At 38.2% G+C, this 21,434-nt stretch overlaps 1 protein-coding gene across 1 annotated transcript; it reads left to right on the top strand.

Annotated features, from left to right (window-relative positions):
• Window positions 1-2,294: 2,294 nt before the first annotated feature.
• Window positions 2,295-19,628, top strand: LOC134326728 (tripartite motif-containing protein 16-like). Its single transcript, XM_063008904.1, has 6 exons — window positions 2,295-2,885; window positions 3,002-3,097; window positions 3,916-4,149; window positions 4,587-4,746; window positions 4,976-5,035; window positions 18,868-19,628. The coding sequence occupies exons 1-6, from the start codon at window positions 2,295-2,297 to the stop codon at window positions 19,392-19,394; spliced, it is 1,668 nt and encodes a 555-aa protein (XP_062864974.1). The 3' UTR covers window positions 19,395-19,628.
• The last annotated feature ends 1,806 nt before the right edge of the window (window positions 19,629-21,434 follow it).

The following is a 21,434-nucleotide window of genomic DNA, read 5'->3' as shown; positions in this document are numbered from 1 at the left end:
TCGGCCCCGAGGCAATGAAGTAGCGTCGCTTTCTTGCGAACATCAGGCCACGCATTTCCGGTTGCATTAATCGCCACCAAATAGTTGTTGAAAATCCGCATCCACGTATCGAAAGGCATCTGTGGGTCTCCCGGGCAAGGCAAAAACAGGAGAGGCGGAGGCACGTTTGCCGACATGCTGACTCAGTAAAAAATACGTAGGTCCACTCGTCGCCAAAATGTGGTATTGACTGATGAATGAAAAAGACTACACCGAAGTCTCAAAGAACAGTTTACTGAGAAGGCAAACAAATATCCATAAACACAGTCTCGTCTACAACATCACATCATACACTATGCAGCCATCATCTCTTATTCGCTTCATTTCCTTTCCCTACACATATCACTGTCACTCCACTACAACAGTGCCATCTATCGGAACAATTAAGCAATGATATGAATAATGAACACAACAGTTAGTACAAGGTTCCCTTAAGGTTTCAATAATTTAAAGGTTAGTACAAGGTTCCCTTAAGGTTTCAATAATTTTAAGGTTACGGGAACGTTAGGGGAACGTTCCCACAACTATAATGCACAACCAAACGGGAACGTTCTATTTCCTAAAGAAAACTTTCCCGAGGAACCAAAATGATCCGTTCCCAGAACGTTCTGGTAACCAAAAACTAACGTTCCCGGAACGTTCTGGGAACCAAAAATTGTTAGCTGGGGAAACAGTTGCAGGATGAGACATACATAAAAAGTAGATGTGTGTGTATTATTTAAAACTACACTGAATGATAATTGATTACCTTCAAATAATTGTGCAGCATGTGTTCCTGATTTACATTCAGTTAACAAGTAAAGAAGGACCCACCGCGACCCTGGCCAGGTTCCATCTCTCTCTCTCTCTCTCTCTCTCTCTCTCCTTTAGTTCAGCAGAAGTGAAACTGATCTGATCTTGTTCTGTTCGAGTGCGGATCTGTTCCGTGTCTGTGTTTGTAGTTTTGTTGATAATTGAAGTTGATGAACGCAGGTGAGTTTATACATTTCCACACTTCTGTACATTACTGTGTATTGTTACTTTATGTAGTTCAGATTGTTGATTTGATTTAAACACACTTGTTTTGAACAGAACACTCACGAACTAAACCAGGAAGTCTTGGACATTCGCCTGACATTCGAGTTTCTTTCGGCTCGTTCTCGGCTAATAAACATCCAAAAATGAGTGAAACTGCATTAACTGATTCTGCAGTAAACAAGGAACAAACTACAATCAAATATGTTTAAAACGTTTTTTCTGTACATTTTTATTTTCTGTTATTTTGTAACTGTGAGGTTCATCTGCGTTGAAATGCTAAGGAAATGCTAAGGGAGCGTCTACAAAGTGCATGAAGCCGAGGTGTAGTTATTACCCAGTGGCATGTTTGTTTGTTGTATGTTTATTAGGATTTTAACGTCATGTTTTACACTTTTGGTTACATTCATGACAGGAAACGGTAGTTTATCTTCACACAAGGTTCATCGGTTCACAAGTTTATATTGAACACAGTCATGGACAATTTAGTATCTCCAATTCACCTCACTTGCATGTTTTTGGACTGTGGGAGGAAACCGGAGCTCCCGGAGTAAACCCACGCAGACACTGGGAGAACATGCAAACTCCACACAGAAAGGACCCGGACCTCCCCACCTTCTTGCTGTGAGGTGACAGCGCTACCCACTTAGCCACCGTGCCGCCCAGTGGCATGTACCATTCAATACAACTGTATAAAGTCCTACAGTATGGGTACAGTAACAATATATAGTGTCAAAAATTCTAAAATCAATCATTTTAATATAATAAACGATGCAATAGTTACCTAGTGACATGTACCACCCACTTCACTTACATTACAGAAACAAACCCTACAGTATGGGTACAGTAATAAAGAATTAAAAGTAAAAAAAAAAGAAAGAAAGAAACTATTTCTTTTTATAACCAAAGATGTAGTAGTTAACTAGTCACTTGTACTAGTTACTACAACCACATTATAAAAGTTCTACAGCATGGGTACAGTAATGAATCATAAAATGTACTACAGTAAAGGTACAGTAATAATAAAATATAGAAGATTAACAAAAATCGAGAAACGGAAGTTTTGGTAAGACGAAGGTTGTAGTAGTTAACTAGTCACTTATACTACTTACTACAACCACATTACAAATTAAAAGTCCCACAGCATAAATACAATAGATAATCACGAACTAAACCAGGAAGTCTGAGCTGCTGTAAATAACTTGCTGTGTTTACTGGTGTTTCTGTTTACATGTAGAAAAATGGCTGAATCCAAAATTTCAGTAACTCAGGACGAGTTCAGCTGTTCAGTTTGTCTGGAAACACTGAAGGATCCAGTAACTACATCATGTGGACACAGTTTCTGTATGGTGTGTATTAATAACTGCTGGGATCAGGAGGATGATAAGGGAACATACAGCTGTCCACAGTGTAGACAAACCTTCACTCCAAGACCTGTTGTGAAAAGAAACACCATGCTGGCTGGAGTTGTGGAGAAACTGAAGAAAACAGAACTTCAAGCTCCACATCCTGGTCACTGTTCTGCTGGACCTGAAGATGTGGATTGTGATTACTGTACAGAGAGAAAATCCAAAGCAGTAAAATCCTGTCTGGTGTGTTTGGCCTCTTTCTGTGAAACTCACCTTCAGCCTCATTATAAATCTAATACTTTTAAGAATCACAAGCTGGTTGGAGCCTCCAGACGACTCCAGGATCAGATCTGCTCTCAGCATAATAAACTGCTGGAGGTTTACTGTCGTACTGATCAGCAGTGTATCTGCACGTTGTGTATGCTAGAGAATCATAAAGGACATGATACAATATCAGCTGCAGCAGAAAGAACTGAGAAACAGGTAAAATATTATACAGCTCTCTTTAACAAGTAACAACTCATTATCATTTACACTGACGTTGTTTATGTGGTGCTCGTACACAATACAAGTAAATCCTGAATTGTTATTCTGTGTAGAAGCAGCTGCTGGAGATCCAGAGAAAATTCCAGGAGAATATCCAGAACAGAGAGAAGGAACTTTGTGAGCTGATAAACGCTGTGGAGTCTCACAAGGTAAGTTTTATAAACACAAAGCTCTCAGTATCAGTCTGACTCTCCTCCATTAAACCAATCTCCATTAAAAATGAGATATTTTAGATCTCAGGTAACTTTGGAAGTGATGGAGCATTTTTGTTCATGAATTAAAAAAATCTTTAAAATCTGCCTGGTTAGTTGGTGATTGATGCTGTACAACAATTCTGAGGTTGTGCTAATAATTATAAGGGTGATAAGATCAGATTCGGACTGAGCCGCCCAAAAAGATTATTGATTGTTGCTTTGGATCAAGATGCTTAAACATAAATGACTGTATAAGATTTCTGGTAAAGACTTGAGAAGATCACTACATTGAATTTCCCAGTTCTGGCCAGGCTGCTGTTTCCTGATACTCAAAATAACTTCTGTAACAGTATGCTACCACCAGCACATTTTACAGTATATATGGTGTTTTTAGGTTTTATTAGATTTAATCCACACATATAATTTTGAATTAAGGACATACAGGAGCAGGTGTGTTGTATCAAAATCTGTGAGGAAATATAACATGCTGATAAATGCAGTAAAAACTAAAGTGAAGATGAACACTGAAGAAGTGCTGGAGTTTAAGGTGAAAGGTAGAAGACTGGAACTCTTTCTTATATTTGGGAAGTAGATTATCAAATACTACATCATGTGGACATGATGATAATGGTAACATTTACAAGAGTATGAAAAGCACCCTCACCAAGCTATGAGTGATGAAAGTCTTAGTCTGGCCAGTAGCTACATATGAATGTGCAGGATGGACAAATATCTGAGTGAGAAATGTTTCCTCTTTCTGAATCTTCTCACAGTGTTCTGCACAGACAGCAGTGGAGGACATTGAGAGGATCTGTACTGAACTAATCAACTCAATTAACAGAAGATGCTCTGAGTTAAAAGATCTGATCAGAGATCGAGAGACAGCAGAAGTAAGTCGAGCTGAAAAACTCCTGAAACAGGTGGAACAGCAGATTGTAGAGCTGAAGAGGAAAGATGCTGAACTGGAACAGCTTTCACACACAGAGGATCCCGTCCATTTCCTCCAGGTAACAGCACTAAAAATAATTATATTATTGCTGCACCAATTAATAAAATACAGTAGTACCTTGTACCTTGATGTCCCCTAAACTCAAAATCTTTGAAACCTGATGCCTTTTATTGAGAAATTTGTTCCCTTAAACTCGATTATTGTTAGAATTCATTCAAACATGTTTGGGAGAGTCAGAAATGCAACAGAAAACCAGTCACAAGCAAAGCATCCTCTCCTGTCCTCCCAGAGGTTTCCTTTTTATAGGCGTCTCTCCCTGGTGGTAGCTTTGTGCATCTTCCACAAATCTGTAACATGAAAACATGAAAACCCCACTACACAAAACACATTATGACCCATAAAGTCGTAACACTCGGGGTTCTGAGAAATCGTCCATCATTTGTAATTCATCATCATCTTGTTGTTTCTCTGTAAACATTATCTGTCTGGATGTAGAATTTTCAGTCTCTCTCGGCTCCTGCTGGATCTGCAGAATCAGCCGCCATCACAATCAGTCCTTTCCTCTCATTTGATGATGTTACAAAGTCTGTATCTCAGCTGAGAGAGAAAGTAGAGGAATTCTGGAAAGATCAGTGTGAGAAGATACCAGATGAAGGTGAGTGAAGGATCATCATTCATTTACTTATTAACCCAGTACTGGTCATGGTCAAAGTGAGTCCAGGGTTAAATGAAATACACTCACACTGTAGTTTCTCAGACTTAAAGTCACTTTAGACAAACACTGGAGGAACATGTCAAACTTCTTACTGGCTGTACCTGCGACACTTTCTAGTGCAGATATTTATTTACTGTGATAAGTGATTGTACTGTTACTCTCTCTGCAGTAAAGAAAGTCCGGATTACTTCACCTCCTGAACCTGAAATCAGAGAAGATTTTCTACAATGTAAGTTTCTTCCAAACACACAAACATACACAGTGCAGTGAAAAAGTATTTACACCCCCCAGTTATCTGTATTTTTACATATTTGTCACGTTACTAGTTCAGATGCTACAGCAGCTCAGTTTGGTTCAAGTCCAGATTTGATTAGGTCCAAAACCTAAACTTTATTTCCTCAGATTTATTTTAACACAGATCTGCTCTTGTTATTTGGAATTGCTGTGTTTTTATATTGCACGAGTGTTTAATCTTTAAATCATGAACTGATGACCAAGCGTTCTTCTTTAATCCTGAAACACCATCACACAACCACCACCATGACTGACTGTTAGTGAGATGTTTTTATTGTAAAATGCTGTTTTAGCTTCATTGCAAGTATATAAAATTCTGACTCATCAGTTCACAGAACATCATCACCAAAAAGCTTGAGGGTCATTAAGGTTCTTATATTGGTAAATGAGAGGCGAGGCTTTATGTTCCTCTTAGTTAACAGTGATTTTACCCTGTGACTCTCCCATGGATTTTATTTGTGCTCAGTCTTCTTCTAATACTGGAATCATTAAATCAGATCTAAATTGAGGTCAGCAGGTCCTGCGGTTTCCTAAATGTTTGTTTGGGTTCTTGTATGTTTTCCTTGATGAGACATTGATGAGCTCCTGAAGCAATCTTAACTGTTCCAAGTGTCATTTAGAGATCATGGCTCTTACTGTGGTTCGCTAAAGTACTAAAATCTTAGGATTGACTTTGTAACTTTTTCCAGACTGATATACAGGGTGGGCCATTTATATGGATACACCTAAATAAAATGGGAATGGTTGGTGATATTAACTTCCTGTTTGTGGCACATTAGTATATGGGAGGGGGAAAACTTTTCAAGATGGGTGGTGACCATGGCGGGCATTTTGAAGTCGGCCATTTTGGTTTTAACGTAACTTTATTCTTTCATGAGTTATTTACAAGTTTCTGACCACTTATAAAATGTGTTCAAAGTGCTGCCCATTGTGTTGGATTGTCAATGCAACCCTCTTCTCCCACTCTTCACACACTGATAGCAACACCGCAGAAGAAATGCTAGCACAGGCTTCCAGTATCCGTAGTTTCAGGTGCTGCACATCTCGTATCTTCACAGCATAGACAATTGCCTTCAGATGACCCCAAAGATAAAAGTCTAAGGGGGTCAGATCGGGAGACCTTGGGGGCCATTCAACTGGCCCACGACGACCAATCCACTTTCCAGGAAACTGTTCATCTAGGAATGCTCGGACCTGACAACCATAATGTGGTGGTGCACCATCTTGCTGGAAAAACTCAGGGAACGTGCCAGCTTTCCAAGTGTATTGGTCAGAAACTTGTAAATAACTCATGAAAGAATAAAGTTACGTTAAAACCAAGCACACCTTTGTTTTTCTTGTGAAATTCTCAATAAGTTTGATGTGTCACATGACCCTCTTCCCATTGAAAAAACTAAAGTTGGATCCAAAATGGCCGACTTCAAAATGGCTGCCATGGTCACCACCCATCTTGAAAAGTTTTCCCCCTCCCATATACTAATGTGCCACAAACAGGAAGTTAATATCACCAAACATTTCCATTTTATTTAGGTGTATCCATATAAATGGCCCACCCTGTATTACAATTACTTTTTTTGATCTATTTTGGAATTTGTTTGGACAGTGGTGAAGTGGTTCTGGCAGTGATCATGCCTCAGATTAGGGAGATTTTTGGTCCTTGCTAAAGACCACTGTTTCATGTACTTTTCTTCTATAGTTATTTAAAATCACCAAGAACTTTAGAGGTTAAAACAAGTAAAACAACCATTTAAACTGCTGTCTGTATATTTTTGCTCCAGGAGGTTTTATAAATCTTTATGATTCAGTCACAGAAACCCTTGAAACACACACACACACACACACACACACACACACACTCACATACACCAACACACATTTACACAGACACACCCTCTCACACACGTTTACACACATTCACACTTACACACACATTAACAGACACACACACACACTCATATGTGCACACACACACACACACACACACTGAAACACAATTCAAAAAGCTTTATTAGCATGACGTTGTGTTTGTTGTTGGATTGTATGTTGCTGGTGTGTGTCTGTGTACTGTTTGTGAATGTGTCATGTTTGTGGGGTGTTTCTATATGTCTGTGTAGTGTTTTTGTGTGTTTGTGTAGTTTTCATTAGTTTGTGTAGCGTTTGTGTGCATTTGTAAATGTTGGTGTCTGTGTATTTGTGTAGTGTCTGTGTGAGTATGTGTAGGGTTTGTCTGTGCTTGTGTAATGTATTTGTGTGTTTGTTTGTGTAGTGTTTGTAACAAATGTGTGTGTTTGTGTAGTGTACAATACTACAAGTAATATTTGTGTTTGAGTAGTATTTGTGTGTTTGAGTAATATTTGTGTTTGAGTAGTATGTGTGTGTTTGAGCAGTATGTGTGATACTGGCCAGTGATAGCTCAGTGGTTAAGGTACTGGACTAGTAAACAGAAGGTTGCCGGTTCAAGCCCCGCCACCACCAAGTTGCCACTGTTGGGTCCCTGAGCAAGGCCCTTAACCCTCAATTGCTCATTGTGTTCCGCTCACTGTGTAAGTCACTTTGGATAAAAGCGTCTGCTAAATGCTGAAATGTAAATGTGTGTGTTTGAGTAGTATGTGTGTGTTTGAGCAGTATTTGTGTGTTTGAGTAGTATGTGTGTGTTTGAGCAGTATTTGTGGGTTTGAGTTAGTCCTGGACAATAATTCGATATCGATATATATCGCGATAGAAAATGTTTTAATAACGGTGATATGATTTTTAAACAAATTCGATCGATATACATTTTGTAAGTGCGTGATGAAGTACGCCACAGGCACGAAGCCATTGCTCAGCGTTACCGCTCTGATTACACTACAACACGCTACCTACAACACGGTGGATATTAGCGGCAAAATGAGTTCAACAGCTGGGAGGGAACGAGCATCCACAGTCAGGGTCGGGCCGGGGGGGGGGGGGGGGGGGGTTGAATAATATTTGTGTTTGAGCAGTATTTGTGTGTTTGAGTAGTATGTGTGTGTTTGAGCAGTATTTGTGTGTTTGAGTAGTATGTGTGTGTTTGAGCAGTATTTGTGTGTGTTTGAGTAGTATGTGTGTGTTTGAGTAGTATGTGTGTGTTTGAGTAATATTTGTGTGTTTGTACAGTATTTGTGTGTTTGAGTAGTATGTGTGTGTTTGAGTAGTATGTGTGTGTTTGAGTAATATTTGTGTGTTTGTGCAGTATTTGTGTGTGTTTGAGTAGTATGTGTGTGTTTGAGTAATATTTGTGCTTATGCGTAGTGTCTATATGTCAGTGTAGTGTTCATGCTTTTGTGTAGCATTTGTTTGTGTTTGAGTAGTAGTTGTGTTGTAGTAGTATTTGTGTGATTGTGTAGTGTCTTTGTGTATGTGTAGGGTTTGTATGAGTGTGTAATATATGTGTGTTTGTTTGTGTAGTGTTTGTGTAATGTACAGTATCTTACAAAAGTGAGTACACATTTCTGCAAATATTTGATTTGATCTTTTCATGGGACAACACTATAGAAATGAAACTTGGATGTAACTTGTATAGCAGTATAGATTTACTTCTGAAAATAACTCAACACACAGCCATTAATGTCTAAATAGCTGCAACACATGTGAGTACACCCCACAGTGAACATGTCCAAATTGTGCCCAAAGTGTCAATATTTTGTGTGACCACCATTATTATCCAGCACTGCCTTAACCCTCTTGGACATGGAATTCACCAGAGCTGCACAGGTTGCTCTTCCACTCCTCCATGATGACATCACGGAGCTGGTGGACGTTAGACACCTTGAACTCCTCAACCTTGCACTTGAGGATGCCCCACAGGTGCTCAATTGGATTTAGTCCATCACCTTTACCAGAGGTGGAAAGTAACAAATTTTTTGTGCACTTGTACTTTTTAAAGTAGATTTTACAGCCAGTAATTTTACTTTTACTTAAGTATGTTTTGTATTAAGAACTGTAATTCACTACATTTTAAATAACATTCGTTACTGAGTAAAAAAAAGAAAACAATAAAAAACTCGACATCAAACCTGCGCAAATGTAGAGCAGTGGTGGCTAAACTGTTAGATCCATAAACAACTCTATGAATCAGTTCATTTGGTGAAGAGATTCAGATGTATAAACCAATCAGAGCTTCCGAATTCACATTCTAGGTGGAATTTCAATCTCTCTCTTCATTGGTTGTTGTATAAATGCCAGTTTAGTGAGCGAATAACCAATGTAAGCTTTTTACCGGGAAAGCCGAGAGAATAAATTATCTACAATAGTTTTTATAAGGTGGGTATGGATTTATATATTCTGGAAACATACAAGATGGTCTTATATAAAGTGGATTATATATTTAATGGAACAACACATGGATATAGATCGGTAAGCAGATAAGTGGTTATGATTTTCTGCTGTTGTGTGATTGATCTGGGTCGCGGTTCTGCTGTTTACGGTACGCTTTCATTTTGCAACGATAGCAAAGCATTATGAAATATTGTGATTTTTTAAGTAAAACGGACAGCATAAATGTGATTAAGATTCTGCTGGTTTGTTTTTGATCATGTTCCTACGACGGTGTAAGACCCGTTATATTTTTTATAAGTGCAACCCTAACCCCCCCCCCCCCCCCTCCCACACAGGTAAACACCTGACATCCCACCCCCCACACTATGTCTTCCACCAACCCACCAGCCCATGGTGTTTTTTTTTATTTCCAGTTCTAAAAGTTGGCAACCCTAGTTGGCACTATTGACCTGAACCAAGTTAGTTAGCGTCAAGTCCAACTAGTTATAAAATACAGCGATTTATTGAGAATAAACAGAAATAATGCTGTTTTTAATTGATAACAGCAGTTGCAGTCTGTTAGGTGTGTAAAGTGGTTAACGTTTACTCTGAGTACAGTTTAAATTTTAAGAGTTAATTTTTACTTGAGTAGATTTTTAGACTAGTAATTTTACTTGTACTTAAGTAAAAAATCATCAAAGTAATAGTACTTTTACTTGAGTACAATATTTTAGTATTCTTTCCACCTCTGACCTTTACCTTCAGCTTTGTCAGCAAGGCAGTTGTCATCTTGGAGGTGTTATTTGGGGTCATTATTGTGTTAAAAAACTGCCATGCAGCCAAGTTTCCGGAGTGAGGGAAGCATGCTCTGTTTCAAAATGTCACAGTACATGTTGGAATTCATGTTTCCCTCAATGAACTGCAGCTCCCCGGTGCCGGCAGCACTCATGCAGCCCAATACCATGATGCTACCACCATGCTTGCCTGTAGGCAAGAGACAGTTGTCTTGGTACTTATTACCAGGGCGCCGCCACACATTCTGGTCACCATCTGAGCCAAACAAGTTTATCTTGGTCTCGTCAGACCACAGGACATTCCAGTAATCCATTCGTGGACTGCTTGTATGGTCTGAGCACTGACAGGCTGACCTCTCGCTTCTTTAACCTCTGCAGCAATGCTGGCAGCACTCATGCGTCTATGTTTTTAAAGCCAACCTCTGGATATGACGCTTAACACGTGGACTCAACTTCTTTGGTCGACCCTGGTGAAGCCTGTTCCGAGTGGAACCTGTCCTGGAAAACCGCTGTATGATCTTGGCCACCGTGCTGTTGCTTAGTTTCAGGGTGTTAGCAATCTTCTTATAGCCCAGGCCATCTTTGTGGAGAGCAACAATTCTATTTCTCACATCCTCAGAGAGTTCTTTGCCATGAGGTGCCATGTTGAATATCCAGTGGCCAGTATTAAAGAATTGTACCCAAAACACCAAATTTAACAGCTCTCTTCCCCATTCACACCTGGGGCCTTGACACATGACACCAGGGAGGGACAACGACACACTTTGGCACAATGTGGACATGTTCACTGTGAGGTGTACTCACTTATGTTGCCAGCTATTTAGACATTAATGGCTGTGTGTTGAGTTATTTTCAGAAGACAGTAAATCTACACTGCTATATCAGCTGTACACTGACTACTCTAAGTTATAACAAAGTTTCATTTCTATAGTTTTGTCCCATGAAAAGATATAATCAAATATTTGCAAAAATGTGAGGGGCATACACACTTTTGTGAGATACTGTATGTGTGTATGTGTAGTGTCTGTGTGATTGCGCAGTGTTTGTGTAATGTGTGTTTGAGTAGTATCTGTGTGTATATGTAGTGTTTGTGCAGTGTTTGTGTAATGTTTGTGTGTGATTGTGTAGTGTTTGTGTGATTGTGTAGTGTTTGTGTGTATGCGTAGGGTTTGTATGTGTTTGTGTAATGTATGTGTGTTTGTGTGATTGTGTAGGGTTTGTATGTGTTTGTGTGCTGTATGTGTGTGTAGTGTTTGTGTGTATGCGTAGGGTTTGTATGTGATTATTTAATGATTGTGTGATTGTGTCTGTGTTTGTTTGTGTAATGTATGTGTGTATGTGTAGTATCTGTGTGATTGTGCAGTGTTTGTGTAATGTTTGTGTTTGAGTTGTATTTGTGTGCATGTGTAGTGTCTGTGTGTATTTGTGTAGTGTTTGTGTGTTAGTGTAGGGTTTGTGTGTGTTTGTGTAATGTATGTTTGTGTGGTGAAGTCAAGATTCAAGAGTTTTACTGTCATGTGCACAGAAGAACCAGCAGTTACAATGTACAATGAAATTCTTACTTTGTTCATCCTCCAAACATCAATAAGTATTGTACATAAAACAAAATTAAACTAACACAATAAAAGAATTAGTATAAAACTTTTTCAAAAAATATTTAAATTTAAACTATTAAAAAAAACGTTTTATATACAAAGTAATAAAAATAGAAATAAACTAAGGCAGTTCTGATAAATGTCCTGTAGTGCAGGGAAGGACATTCCAGAAATTCTTTGTGCAGTTTTTATTACACGCTGGAGTGCCTTCCTGTCCTCTGCAGTGCAGTTTCCGTACCAGACTGTGATGGAGCTGGTAAGGACACTTTCCACTGTACATTTGTAGAAGTTGTTGAGAATTTTGGTTGACATGCCACATTTTTTTAGTCTTCTTAGGAAGTACAGTCTCTGTTGTGACTTTTTGATGATGTGGTGTGTGTTGCAGGACCAGGTGAGATCCTCACTGATGTGCACACCCAGGAATTTGAAGGTTTTCACCTTCTCCACTACTGTTCCACCTATATACAGTGGTGTATGCTGTTCTCCTCTCCTCCTGGGGTCCACAATCAGTTCCTTTGTCTTGTTGATATTTAATGAAAGATTGTTGTTCTGACACCAGCCCACAAGATCTGCTACCTCCTTCCTGTACACCGTCTGAAAATTGTATTGTTTGTGTGTATGCGAATGGTTTGTGTGTATGCGAATGGTTTGTGTGTGATTGTGTAGTGTTTGTGTGTATGTGTAGTGTCTGTGTGATTGTGCAGTGTTTGTGTTGTATTTGTGTGTATGCGTAGGGTTTGTATGTGATTGTGTAGTTTGTGTAATATATGTGTGTGTTTGTGTAATGTATGTGTGTGTTTGTGTACTGTTTGTGTAATGTATGTTTGTGTTTCTTGTCATGTGTAGGGTTTGTGTGTGATTGTGTAGTGTTTGTGTAATGTATGTGTGTGTTTCTTGTCATGTGTAGGGTTTGTGTGTGATTGTGTAGTGTTTGTGTAATGTATGTGTGTTTGTGTAGTGTTTGTGTGATTATGTAGTGTTTGTGTAGTGTTTGTGTGATTGTGTAGTGTTTGTGTAGTGTTTGTGTGATTGTTTGTGTGTATGTGTAGGGTTTGTGTGTTTATGTGATGTATGTGTGTGTTTGTGTAGTGTTTGTGTAATGTATGTGTGTATCTGTGTAGTTTTGTATTAATGTGTAGTGTTTGTGTGTATGTGTAAAATGTGTGTGTGTTTGTGTGATTGTGTAGGGTTTGTGTAGTGTGTGTGTAATGTATATGTGTGTGATTGTGTAGTATCTGTGTGATTGTGTAGTGTTTGTGTGTAAGTGAGTTTGTGTGATTGTGTATTATTTGTGTAATGTATGTGTTTGTGTGTATGTGTGAGTTTATGTGTTTGTGTCTGTGTGTATGCATGTGATTGTGTCTGTGTGTATGCTTAGGGTTTGTGTGTGATTGTGTAGTGTTTGTTTGATTGTGTAGTGTTTGATTGTGTAGGGTTTGTGTGATTGTGTAGGGTTTGTGTGATTATGTAGGGTTTGTGATTGTGTAGGGTTTGTGTGATTGTGTAGTGTTTGTGTAGGGATTGTGTGATTGTGTAGGGTTTGTGTGATTGTGTAGGGTTTGTTTGATTGTGTAGGGTTTGTATGATTGTGTAGGGTTTGTTTGATTGTGTAGTGTTTGTGTGACTGTGTAGGGTTTGTGTGATTGTGTAGGGTTTGTGTGATTGTGTAGGGTTTGTTTGATTGTGTAGGGTTTGTGTGATTGTGTAGGGTTTGTGTGATGGTGTAGGGTTTATTTGATTGTGTAGGGTTTGTGTGATGGTGTAGGGTTTATTTGATTGTGTAGGGTTTGTGTGATGGTGTAGGGTTTTTTTGATTGTGTAGGGTTTGTGTGATGGTGTAGGGTTAGTGTGATTGTGTAGTGTTTGATTGTGTAGGGTTTGTTCGATTGTGTAGGGTTTGATTGTGTAGGGTTTGTGTGATTGTGTAGTGTTTGCTTGATTGTGTAGTGTTTGATTGTGTATGGATTGTATGATTGTGTAGGGTTTGTGTGATTGTGTAGTGTTTGATTGTGTAGGGTTTGTGTGATTGTGTAGTGTTTGTTTGTGTAGTGTTTGTGTGATTGTTTGTGTGTATGTGTAGGGTTTGTGTGTTTATGTGATGTATGTGTGTGTTTGTGTAGTGTTTGTGTAATGTATGTGTGTATCTGTGTAGTTTTGTATTATTGTGTAGTGTTTGTGTGTATGTGTAAAATGTGTGTGTGTTTGTGTGATTGTGTAGGGTTTGTGTAGTGTGTGTGTAATGTATATGTGTGTGATTGTGTAGTATCTGTGTGATTGTGTAGTGTTTGTGTGTAAGTGAGTTTGTGTGATTGTGTATTATTTGTGTAATGTATGTGTTTGTGTGTATGTGTGAGTTTATGTGTTTGTGTCTGTGTGTATGCATGTGATTGTGTCTGTGTGTATGCTTAGGGTTTGTGTGTGATTGTGTAGTGTTTGTTTGATTGTGTAGTGTTTGATTGTGTAGGGTTTGTGTGATTGTGTAGGGTTTGTGTGATTATGTAGGGTTTGTGATTGTGTAGGGTTTGTGTGATTGTGTAGTGTTTGTGTAGGGATTGTGTGATTGTGTAGGGTTTGTGTGATTGTGTAGGGTTTGTTTGATTGTGTAGGGTTTGTATGATTGTGTAGGGTTTGTTTGATTGTGTAGTGTTTGTGTGACTGTGTAGGGTTTGTGTGATTGTGTAGGGTTTGTGTGATTATGTAGGGTTTGTGTGATTGTGTAGGGTTTGTGTGATGGTGTAGGGTTTATTTGATTGTGTAGGGTTTGTGTGATGGTGTAGGGTTTATTTGATTGTGTAGGGTTTGTGTGATGGTCTAGGGTTTATTTGATTGTGTAGGGTTTGTGTGATGGTGTAGGGTTTATTTGATTGTGTAGGGTTTGTGTGATGGTGTAGGGTTTGTGTGATTGTGTAGTGTTTGATTGTGTAGGGTTTGTTCGATTGTGTAGGGTTTGATTGTGTAGGGTTTGTGTGATTGTGTAGTGTTTGCTTGATTGTGTAGTGTTTGATTGTGTAGGGATTGTGTGATTGTGTAGGGTTTGTGTGATTGTGTATTGTTTGATTGTGTAGGGTTTGTGTGATTGTGTTGGGTTTGTGTGATTGTGTAGTGTTTGATTGTGTAATATTTGATTGTGTAGGGTTTGTTTGATTGTGTAGGGTTTGTGTGATTGTGTAGGGTTTGTTTGATGGTGTAGGGTTTGTGTGATTGTGTAGGGTTTGTTTGATTGTGTAGGGTTTTTGTGATTGTGTAGGGTTTGTTTGATTGTGTAGTGTTTGTGTGATTGTGTAGGGTTTGTGTGATTGTGTAGGGTTTGTGTGATTGTGTAGGGTTTGTTTGATTGTGTAGGGTTTGTGTGATTATGTAGGGTTTGTGTGATTGTGTAGGGTTTGTGTTATTGTGTAGGGTTTGTGTGATGGTTTAGGGTTTATTTGATTGTGTAGGGTTTGTGTGATGGTGTAGGGTTTATTTGATTGTGTAGGGATTGTGTGATGGTGTAGGGTTTGTTCGATTGTGTAGGGTTTGATTTTGTAGGGTTTGTGTGATTGTGTAGGGTTTGTGTGATTGTGTTTGGTTTGTGCGATTGTGTAGTGTTTGATTGTGTAGGGTTTGTTTGATTGTGTAGGGTTTGTGTGATTGTGTAGGGTTTGTGTGATTGTGTAGTATTTGATTGTGTAGGGTTTGTGTGATTGTGTAGGGTTTGTGTGATTGTGTAGTTTTTGATTGTGTAGTGTTTGATTGTGTAGGGTTTGTGTGATCGTGTAGTGTTTGATTGTGTAGGGTTTGTGTGATTGTGTAGTGTTTGATTGTGTAGGGTTTGTGTGATTGTGTAGGGTTTGTTTGATTGTGTAGGGTTTGTGTGGTTGTGTAGGGTTTGTGTGATTGTGCAGTGTTTGATTGTGTAGTGTTTGATTGTGTAGGGTTTGTGTGATTGTGTAGGGTTTGTGTGGTTGTGCAGTGTTTGATTGTGTAGGGTTTGTGTGATTGTGTAGGGTTTGTGTGATTGTGCAGTGTTTGTGTAGTGTTTGGTTGTGTAGGGTTTGTGTGATCGTGTAGTGTTTGATTGTGTAGGGTTTGTTTAATTGTGTAGGGTTTGTGTGATTGTGTAGTGTTTGATTGTGTAGGGTTTGTGTGATTGTGTAGGGTTTGTGTGATTGTGTAGGGTTTGTTTGATTGTGTAGTGTTTGATTGTGTAGGGTTTGTGTGATTGTGTTTGGTTTGTGTGATTGTGTAGTGTTTGATTGTGTAATGTTTGAATGTGTAGGGTTTGTGTGATTGTGTAGTGTTTGATTGTGTAGGGTTTGTGTGATTGTGTAGGGTTTGTTTGATGGTGTAGGGTTTGTGTGATTGTGTAGTATTTGATTGTGTAGGGTTTGTGTGATTGTGTAGGGTTTGTGTGATTGTGTAGTTTTTGATTGTGTAGTGTTTGTGTGATTGTGTAGTGTTTGATTGTGTAGGGTTTGTGTGATTGTGTAGGGTTTGTTTCATTGTGTAGGGTTTGTGTGGTTGTGTAGGGTTTGTGTGATTGTGCAGTGTTTGATTGTGTAGTGTTTGATTGTGTAGGGTTTGCGTGGTTGTGTAGGGTCTGTGTGATTGTGCAGTGTTTGATTGTGTAGTGTTTGATTGTGTAGGGTTTGTTTCATTGTGTAGGGTTTGTGTGATTGTGTAGGGTTTGATTGTGTAGTGTTTGATTGTGTAGGGTTTGTGTGATTGTGTAGGGTTTGTGTGATTGTGTAGGGTTTGTGTGATGGTGTAAGGTTTATTTGATTGTGTAGGGTTTGTGTGATGGTGTAGGGTTTGTGTGATTGTGTAGGGTTTGTGTGATGGTGTAGGGTTTATTTGATTGTGTAGGGTTTGTGTGATGGTGTAGGTTTTTTTTTTATTGTGTAGGGTTTGTGTGATGGTGTAGGGTTTATTTGATTGTGTAGGGTTTGTGTGATGTTGTAGGGTTTATTTGATTGTGTAGGGTGTGTGTGATGGTGTAGGTTATTTTTTATTGTGTAGGGTTTGTGTGATGGTGTAGGGTTTATTTGATTGTGTAGGGTTTGTGTGATGGTGTAGGGTTTGTGTGATCTTGTAGTGTTTGATTGTGTAGGGTTTGTTCGATTGTGTAGGGTTTGATTGTGTAGGGTTTGTGTGATTGTGTAGTTTGCTTGATTGTGTAGTTTGATTGTGTAGGGTTTGTGTGATTGTGTAGGGTTTGTGTGATTGTGTACGGTTTGTGTGATTGTGTAGTGTTTGTGTAGGGTTTGTGTGATTGTGTTGGGTTTGTGTGATTGTGTAGTGTTTGATTGTGTAATGTTTGGTTGTGTAGTGTTTGCTTGATTGTGTAGTGTTTGTGTAGGGTTTGTGTGATTGTGTAATGTTTGATTGTGTAGGGTTTGTGTGATTGTGTTGGGTTTGTTTGATGGTGTAGGGTTTGTGTGATTGTGTAGGGTTTGTTTGATTGTGTAGGGTTTGTGTGATTGTGTAGGGTTTGTTTGATTGTGTAGTGTTTGATTGTGTAGTGTGTGATTGTGTAAAGTTTGTGTGATTGTGTAGTGTTTGATTGTGTAGGGTTTGTGTAATTGTGTTGGGTTTGTTTGATTGTGTAGTGTGTGATTGTGTAGGGTCTGTGTGATTGTGTAGGGTTTGTGTGATTGTGTAGTGTTTGATTGTGTAGGGTTTGTGTGATTGTGTAGGGTTTTTTGATTGTGTAGTGTTTGATTGTGTAGTGTGTGATTGTGTAGGGTTTGTGTGATTGTGTAGGGTTTGTGTGATTGTGTAGTTTTGGTTGTGTAGGGTTTGTGTGATTGTGTTGGGTTTGTTTGATTGTGTAGGGTTTGTGTGATTGTGTAGGGTTTGTGTGATTGTGTAGGGTTTGTGTGATTGTGTAGTTTTTGTGTGATTGTGTAGTATTTGATTGTGTAGGGTTTGTGTGATTGTGTAGGGTTTGTGTGATTGTGTAGTTTTTGATTGTGTAGTGTTTGATTGTGTAGGGTTTGTGTGATTGTGTAGGGTTTGTGTGATTGTGTAGGGTTTGTGTGATTGTGTAGGGTTTGTTTGATTGTGTAGGGTTTGTGTGGTTGTGTAGGGTTTGTGTGATTGTGCAGTGTTTGTGTAGTGTTTGATTGTGTAGTGTTTGATTGTGTAGGGTTTGTGTGATTGTGTTGGGTTTGTTTGATGGTGTAGGGTTTGTGTGATTGTGTAGGGTTTGTGTGATTGTGTAGTGTTTGATTGTGTAGTGTTTGTGTGATTGTGTAGTTTTTTTTTATTGTGTAGTGTTTGATTGTGTAGTGTGTGATTGTGTAGGGTTTGTGTGATTGTGTAGTGTTTGATTGTATAGGGTTTGTGTGATTGTGTGTAGGGTTTGTGTGATTGTGTAGGGTTTGTTTGATTGTGTAGGGTTTTTGTGATTGTGTAGGGTTTGTTTGATTGATTGTGTAGGGTTTGTGTGATTTTGTAGTGTTTGTGTGATTGTGTAGGGTTTGTGTGATGTGTAGGGTTTGTGTGATTGTGTAGTGTTTGATTGTGTAGTGTTTGTGTGATTGTGTAGTGTTTGTGTGATTGTGTAGGGTTTGTGTGATTGTGTAGGGTTTGTGTGATGTGTAGGGTTTGTGTGATTGTGTAGTGTTTGATTGTGTAGGGTTTGTGTGATTGTGTAGGGTTTGTGTGATTGTGTAGGGTTTGATTGTGTAGTGTTTGATTGTGTAGGGTTTGTGTGATTGTGTAGGGTTTGTGTGATTGTGTAGGGTTTGTGTGATGGTGTAGGGTTTGTGTGATGGTGTAGGGTTTGTTTGATTGTGTAGGGTTTGTGTGATTGTGTAGGGTTTGTGTGATGTGTAGGGTTTGTGTGATTGTGTAGTGTTTGATTGTGTAGTGTTTGTGTGATTGTGTAGTGTTTGTATGCATTTTTGTAGTGTTTTTTAATGTGTATGTGTGTTTGTGTAGTATTTGTGTGTTTGTGTATTCGTGTAATGTGTGTGTTTGTGTAATGTGTGTGTGATTGTGTGTATGTGTAGGGTTTGTGTGTGTTTGGATTGTGTGTTGCTATGTATAATTACACACACACACACACACACTCTCTCTCTCTTCTATGTTAATTGGTTTATTTTGTGTTTCCTCTCCAGATGTTTGTCGGTTCACACTGGATCCAAACACAGTAAATAAAAACCTCCGTCTGTCTGAGGAGAACAAAGTGGTGACCTGCAGTAGAACATTACAGTCGTATCCTGATCATCCAGATAGATTTGATTATTGGTCTCAGGTTGTGTGTAGAGAGAGTGTGAGTGGACGCTGTTACTGGGAGGTTGAGTTGAGTGGGAATGATGGGGTTTATATAGCAGTGTCATATAAAAGCATCAGCAGGAAGGGACGTGGTGATGAGTGTGTGTTTGGATGTAATAATCAGTCCTGGAGTTTAGACTGTTCTTCATCCAGATTTTCATTCTTGCACAATAACAAAGGGACTGAAATTCCCATAATGCCGAGTTCCTCTAGAATAGGAGTGTATGTGGATTATGAAGCAGGAACTCTGTCCTTCTACAGCGTCTCTGATACAATGAAGCTCCTCCACAGAGTTCAGACCACGTTCACTCAGCTCCTCTACCCGGGGTTTAGAGTTTATTATGGATCAGAAGTGAAACTGTCAGATTGAACAAATTAAATGTAAAATTTACATGAAAGTGTAACATTAAACTGTTTGAGTGATTTTAGAATCTGTGAGGCAGTGATACATTTATGAAGATTTTCTTTTTTAATTTATTAACCACCATTTATTCAGAGCTGTGAAAAAGTATTTACCCCCTTTCCTCATTTGGCAAGATGGCGGCGCGTGTACATCGCGTGTATTACTGCATTTCATTGGCTCTGTACTTGTTTACTCTGCACAATGACAAAGTTGAATCTAATCTAATCTGATTTCTTCTTTTCTTAAATATTTATCATCTAAATGGATTCAGATATTAAAACTAAATTAAATAAAAGACAAACTTAATATTTAAAAACATAAGAGAAGATTTCTGTACATTACAAAATGGTAAATGTGATCATTTTCACCTTAAACTTCTTTCTTCCCAAGTCTATTACAACCCCAAATCAGAAAAAGTTGAGACAGTATGAAAAATGCAAATAAAATAATGCAAATACTATTAAAAAGAATAAAAAATACATTAATAATAATAATAATAATAAAGTCACAAATCTGTACCTATTGAACAAGATGTAATGTATTTCTAGCACCACTAGATGAGGATGATGATCTCCACATGATTATAAACTCCACTTTAAAAGTCAGTTAAACAGTAAAGATTGTAATTTGGCTTTTTTAAGTTTAGTTAATAATAAATTCAGAACAAGGAGACCTTTGATTTTCAAAGGCAGTTAAACAAAGTTACTTGCTGATATCGGTGGTAATATTTTGTAATATGTATTTGTTCTTTCCTATGTACCAGAAAAGTCGTCTTTGCTGCCTGCAACACCTTACAAATCACATTTTTTCTTGCTGATGTGATGTTGTATTGAAACCAAAATGAATTAATAAATAAATAAATTACAGCTTGTTGCTTGGGTACAGATTTGTGACATTCTTATTATTATTGCTATTATTATTATTATTTTATTTTTTTAATTATTAAATGTTCCTGTTGGGTTTGTTGTTATTTTTTTGAAAACTGTTCATGTTTTGAAGTGTAAAACCATAAACAGCACTGTCTATAAATAAATTAATCTTGTGCTTCCACTTGAGATTTTTGTTTATGTGAACAATGTCTGAAATTTGACGAGCTTGATTAGTTTGTAATATGTGTTAAGATGATGAATGAACATAAATGTTAATTACTTATTTGGTTATTTTAGTTTCAATACAATGTAAACTTTCAAGATAAAGAAAGCAAAAATAAAAATGTCCCAAGTGTTTTTGTAACGTGTTGTAGACCTGATTTGTGACTGTTTTTGGTATACAGGAAAGAAAAGGCCGAATGCATGTGAAAATGTTTTAAGGTTGTTGTGTTGTGCAGTTTAACCGTTGTGTTATTACAACAACCCAAATGTGAGGTTCTTTCTTTACAATGGATCAACTATGTAACTTTACTGCAGCTTGTATTTAAATGAAAGGTTTACATTGCTGTCTTCAGGATTTCCTCTTTAGTGATATTTAATGTTAATAGCTGTTCTGATCTAAAAGATGCTGCTGCCTTTGACCTTTAAAACTGAGAAGTGATTTGTGAGATAATTAAAATAAGTGAAATGGTTTTATATTATTTGTGCAAACATTTGTTTATTACAACTTTAAACCTGTAATTAAAGATAAAGATTTTAAATGTGTCTTTATTTGCTTTAACTAAGCTAAAGTTTTTAACAGGGACACAAATGACAGTTTGTGTAGCAGAGCTGGACACGCCTCACTACTGAAGTGGAAGGTAAACCCACACTCCTGCAAGAATGGAAATAGTAAGTAAGTACAATGTTTTTATAAAGCTATAAAACTACTTCTACTGACCAAAGTACACAGAGCTCACACTTGTCAGAGACAACGTTTGAAGCCCAGGTCAATCGGACCTGCTAGTTAGAGAAAGCTCACTCGTTCGTTAGTTTAAGTCCAAAAGTGTACGTACGGAGATCAAACCCACGACCTTGGCGTTATTAGCACCACGCTCTAACCAACTGATGTCCAAGTGCAGTGCATATACCCACATAA

The sequence above is a fragment of the Trichomycterus rosablanca genome, chromosome 14, assembly GCF_030014385.1.
Source record: "Trichomycterus rosablanca isolate fTriRos1 chromosome 14, fTriRos1.hap1, whole genome shotgun sequence".
In the NCBI taxonomy this organism is placed as follows: domain Eukaryota; kingdom Metazoa; phylum Chordata; class Actinopteri; order Siluriformes; family Trichomycteridae; genus Trichomycterus; species Trichomycterus rosablanca.
This window is presented reverse-complemented; position numbering and strand designations above follow the sequence as displayed.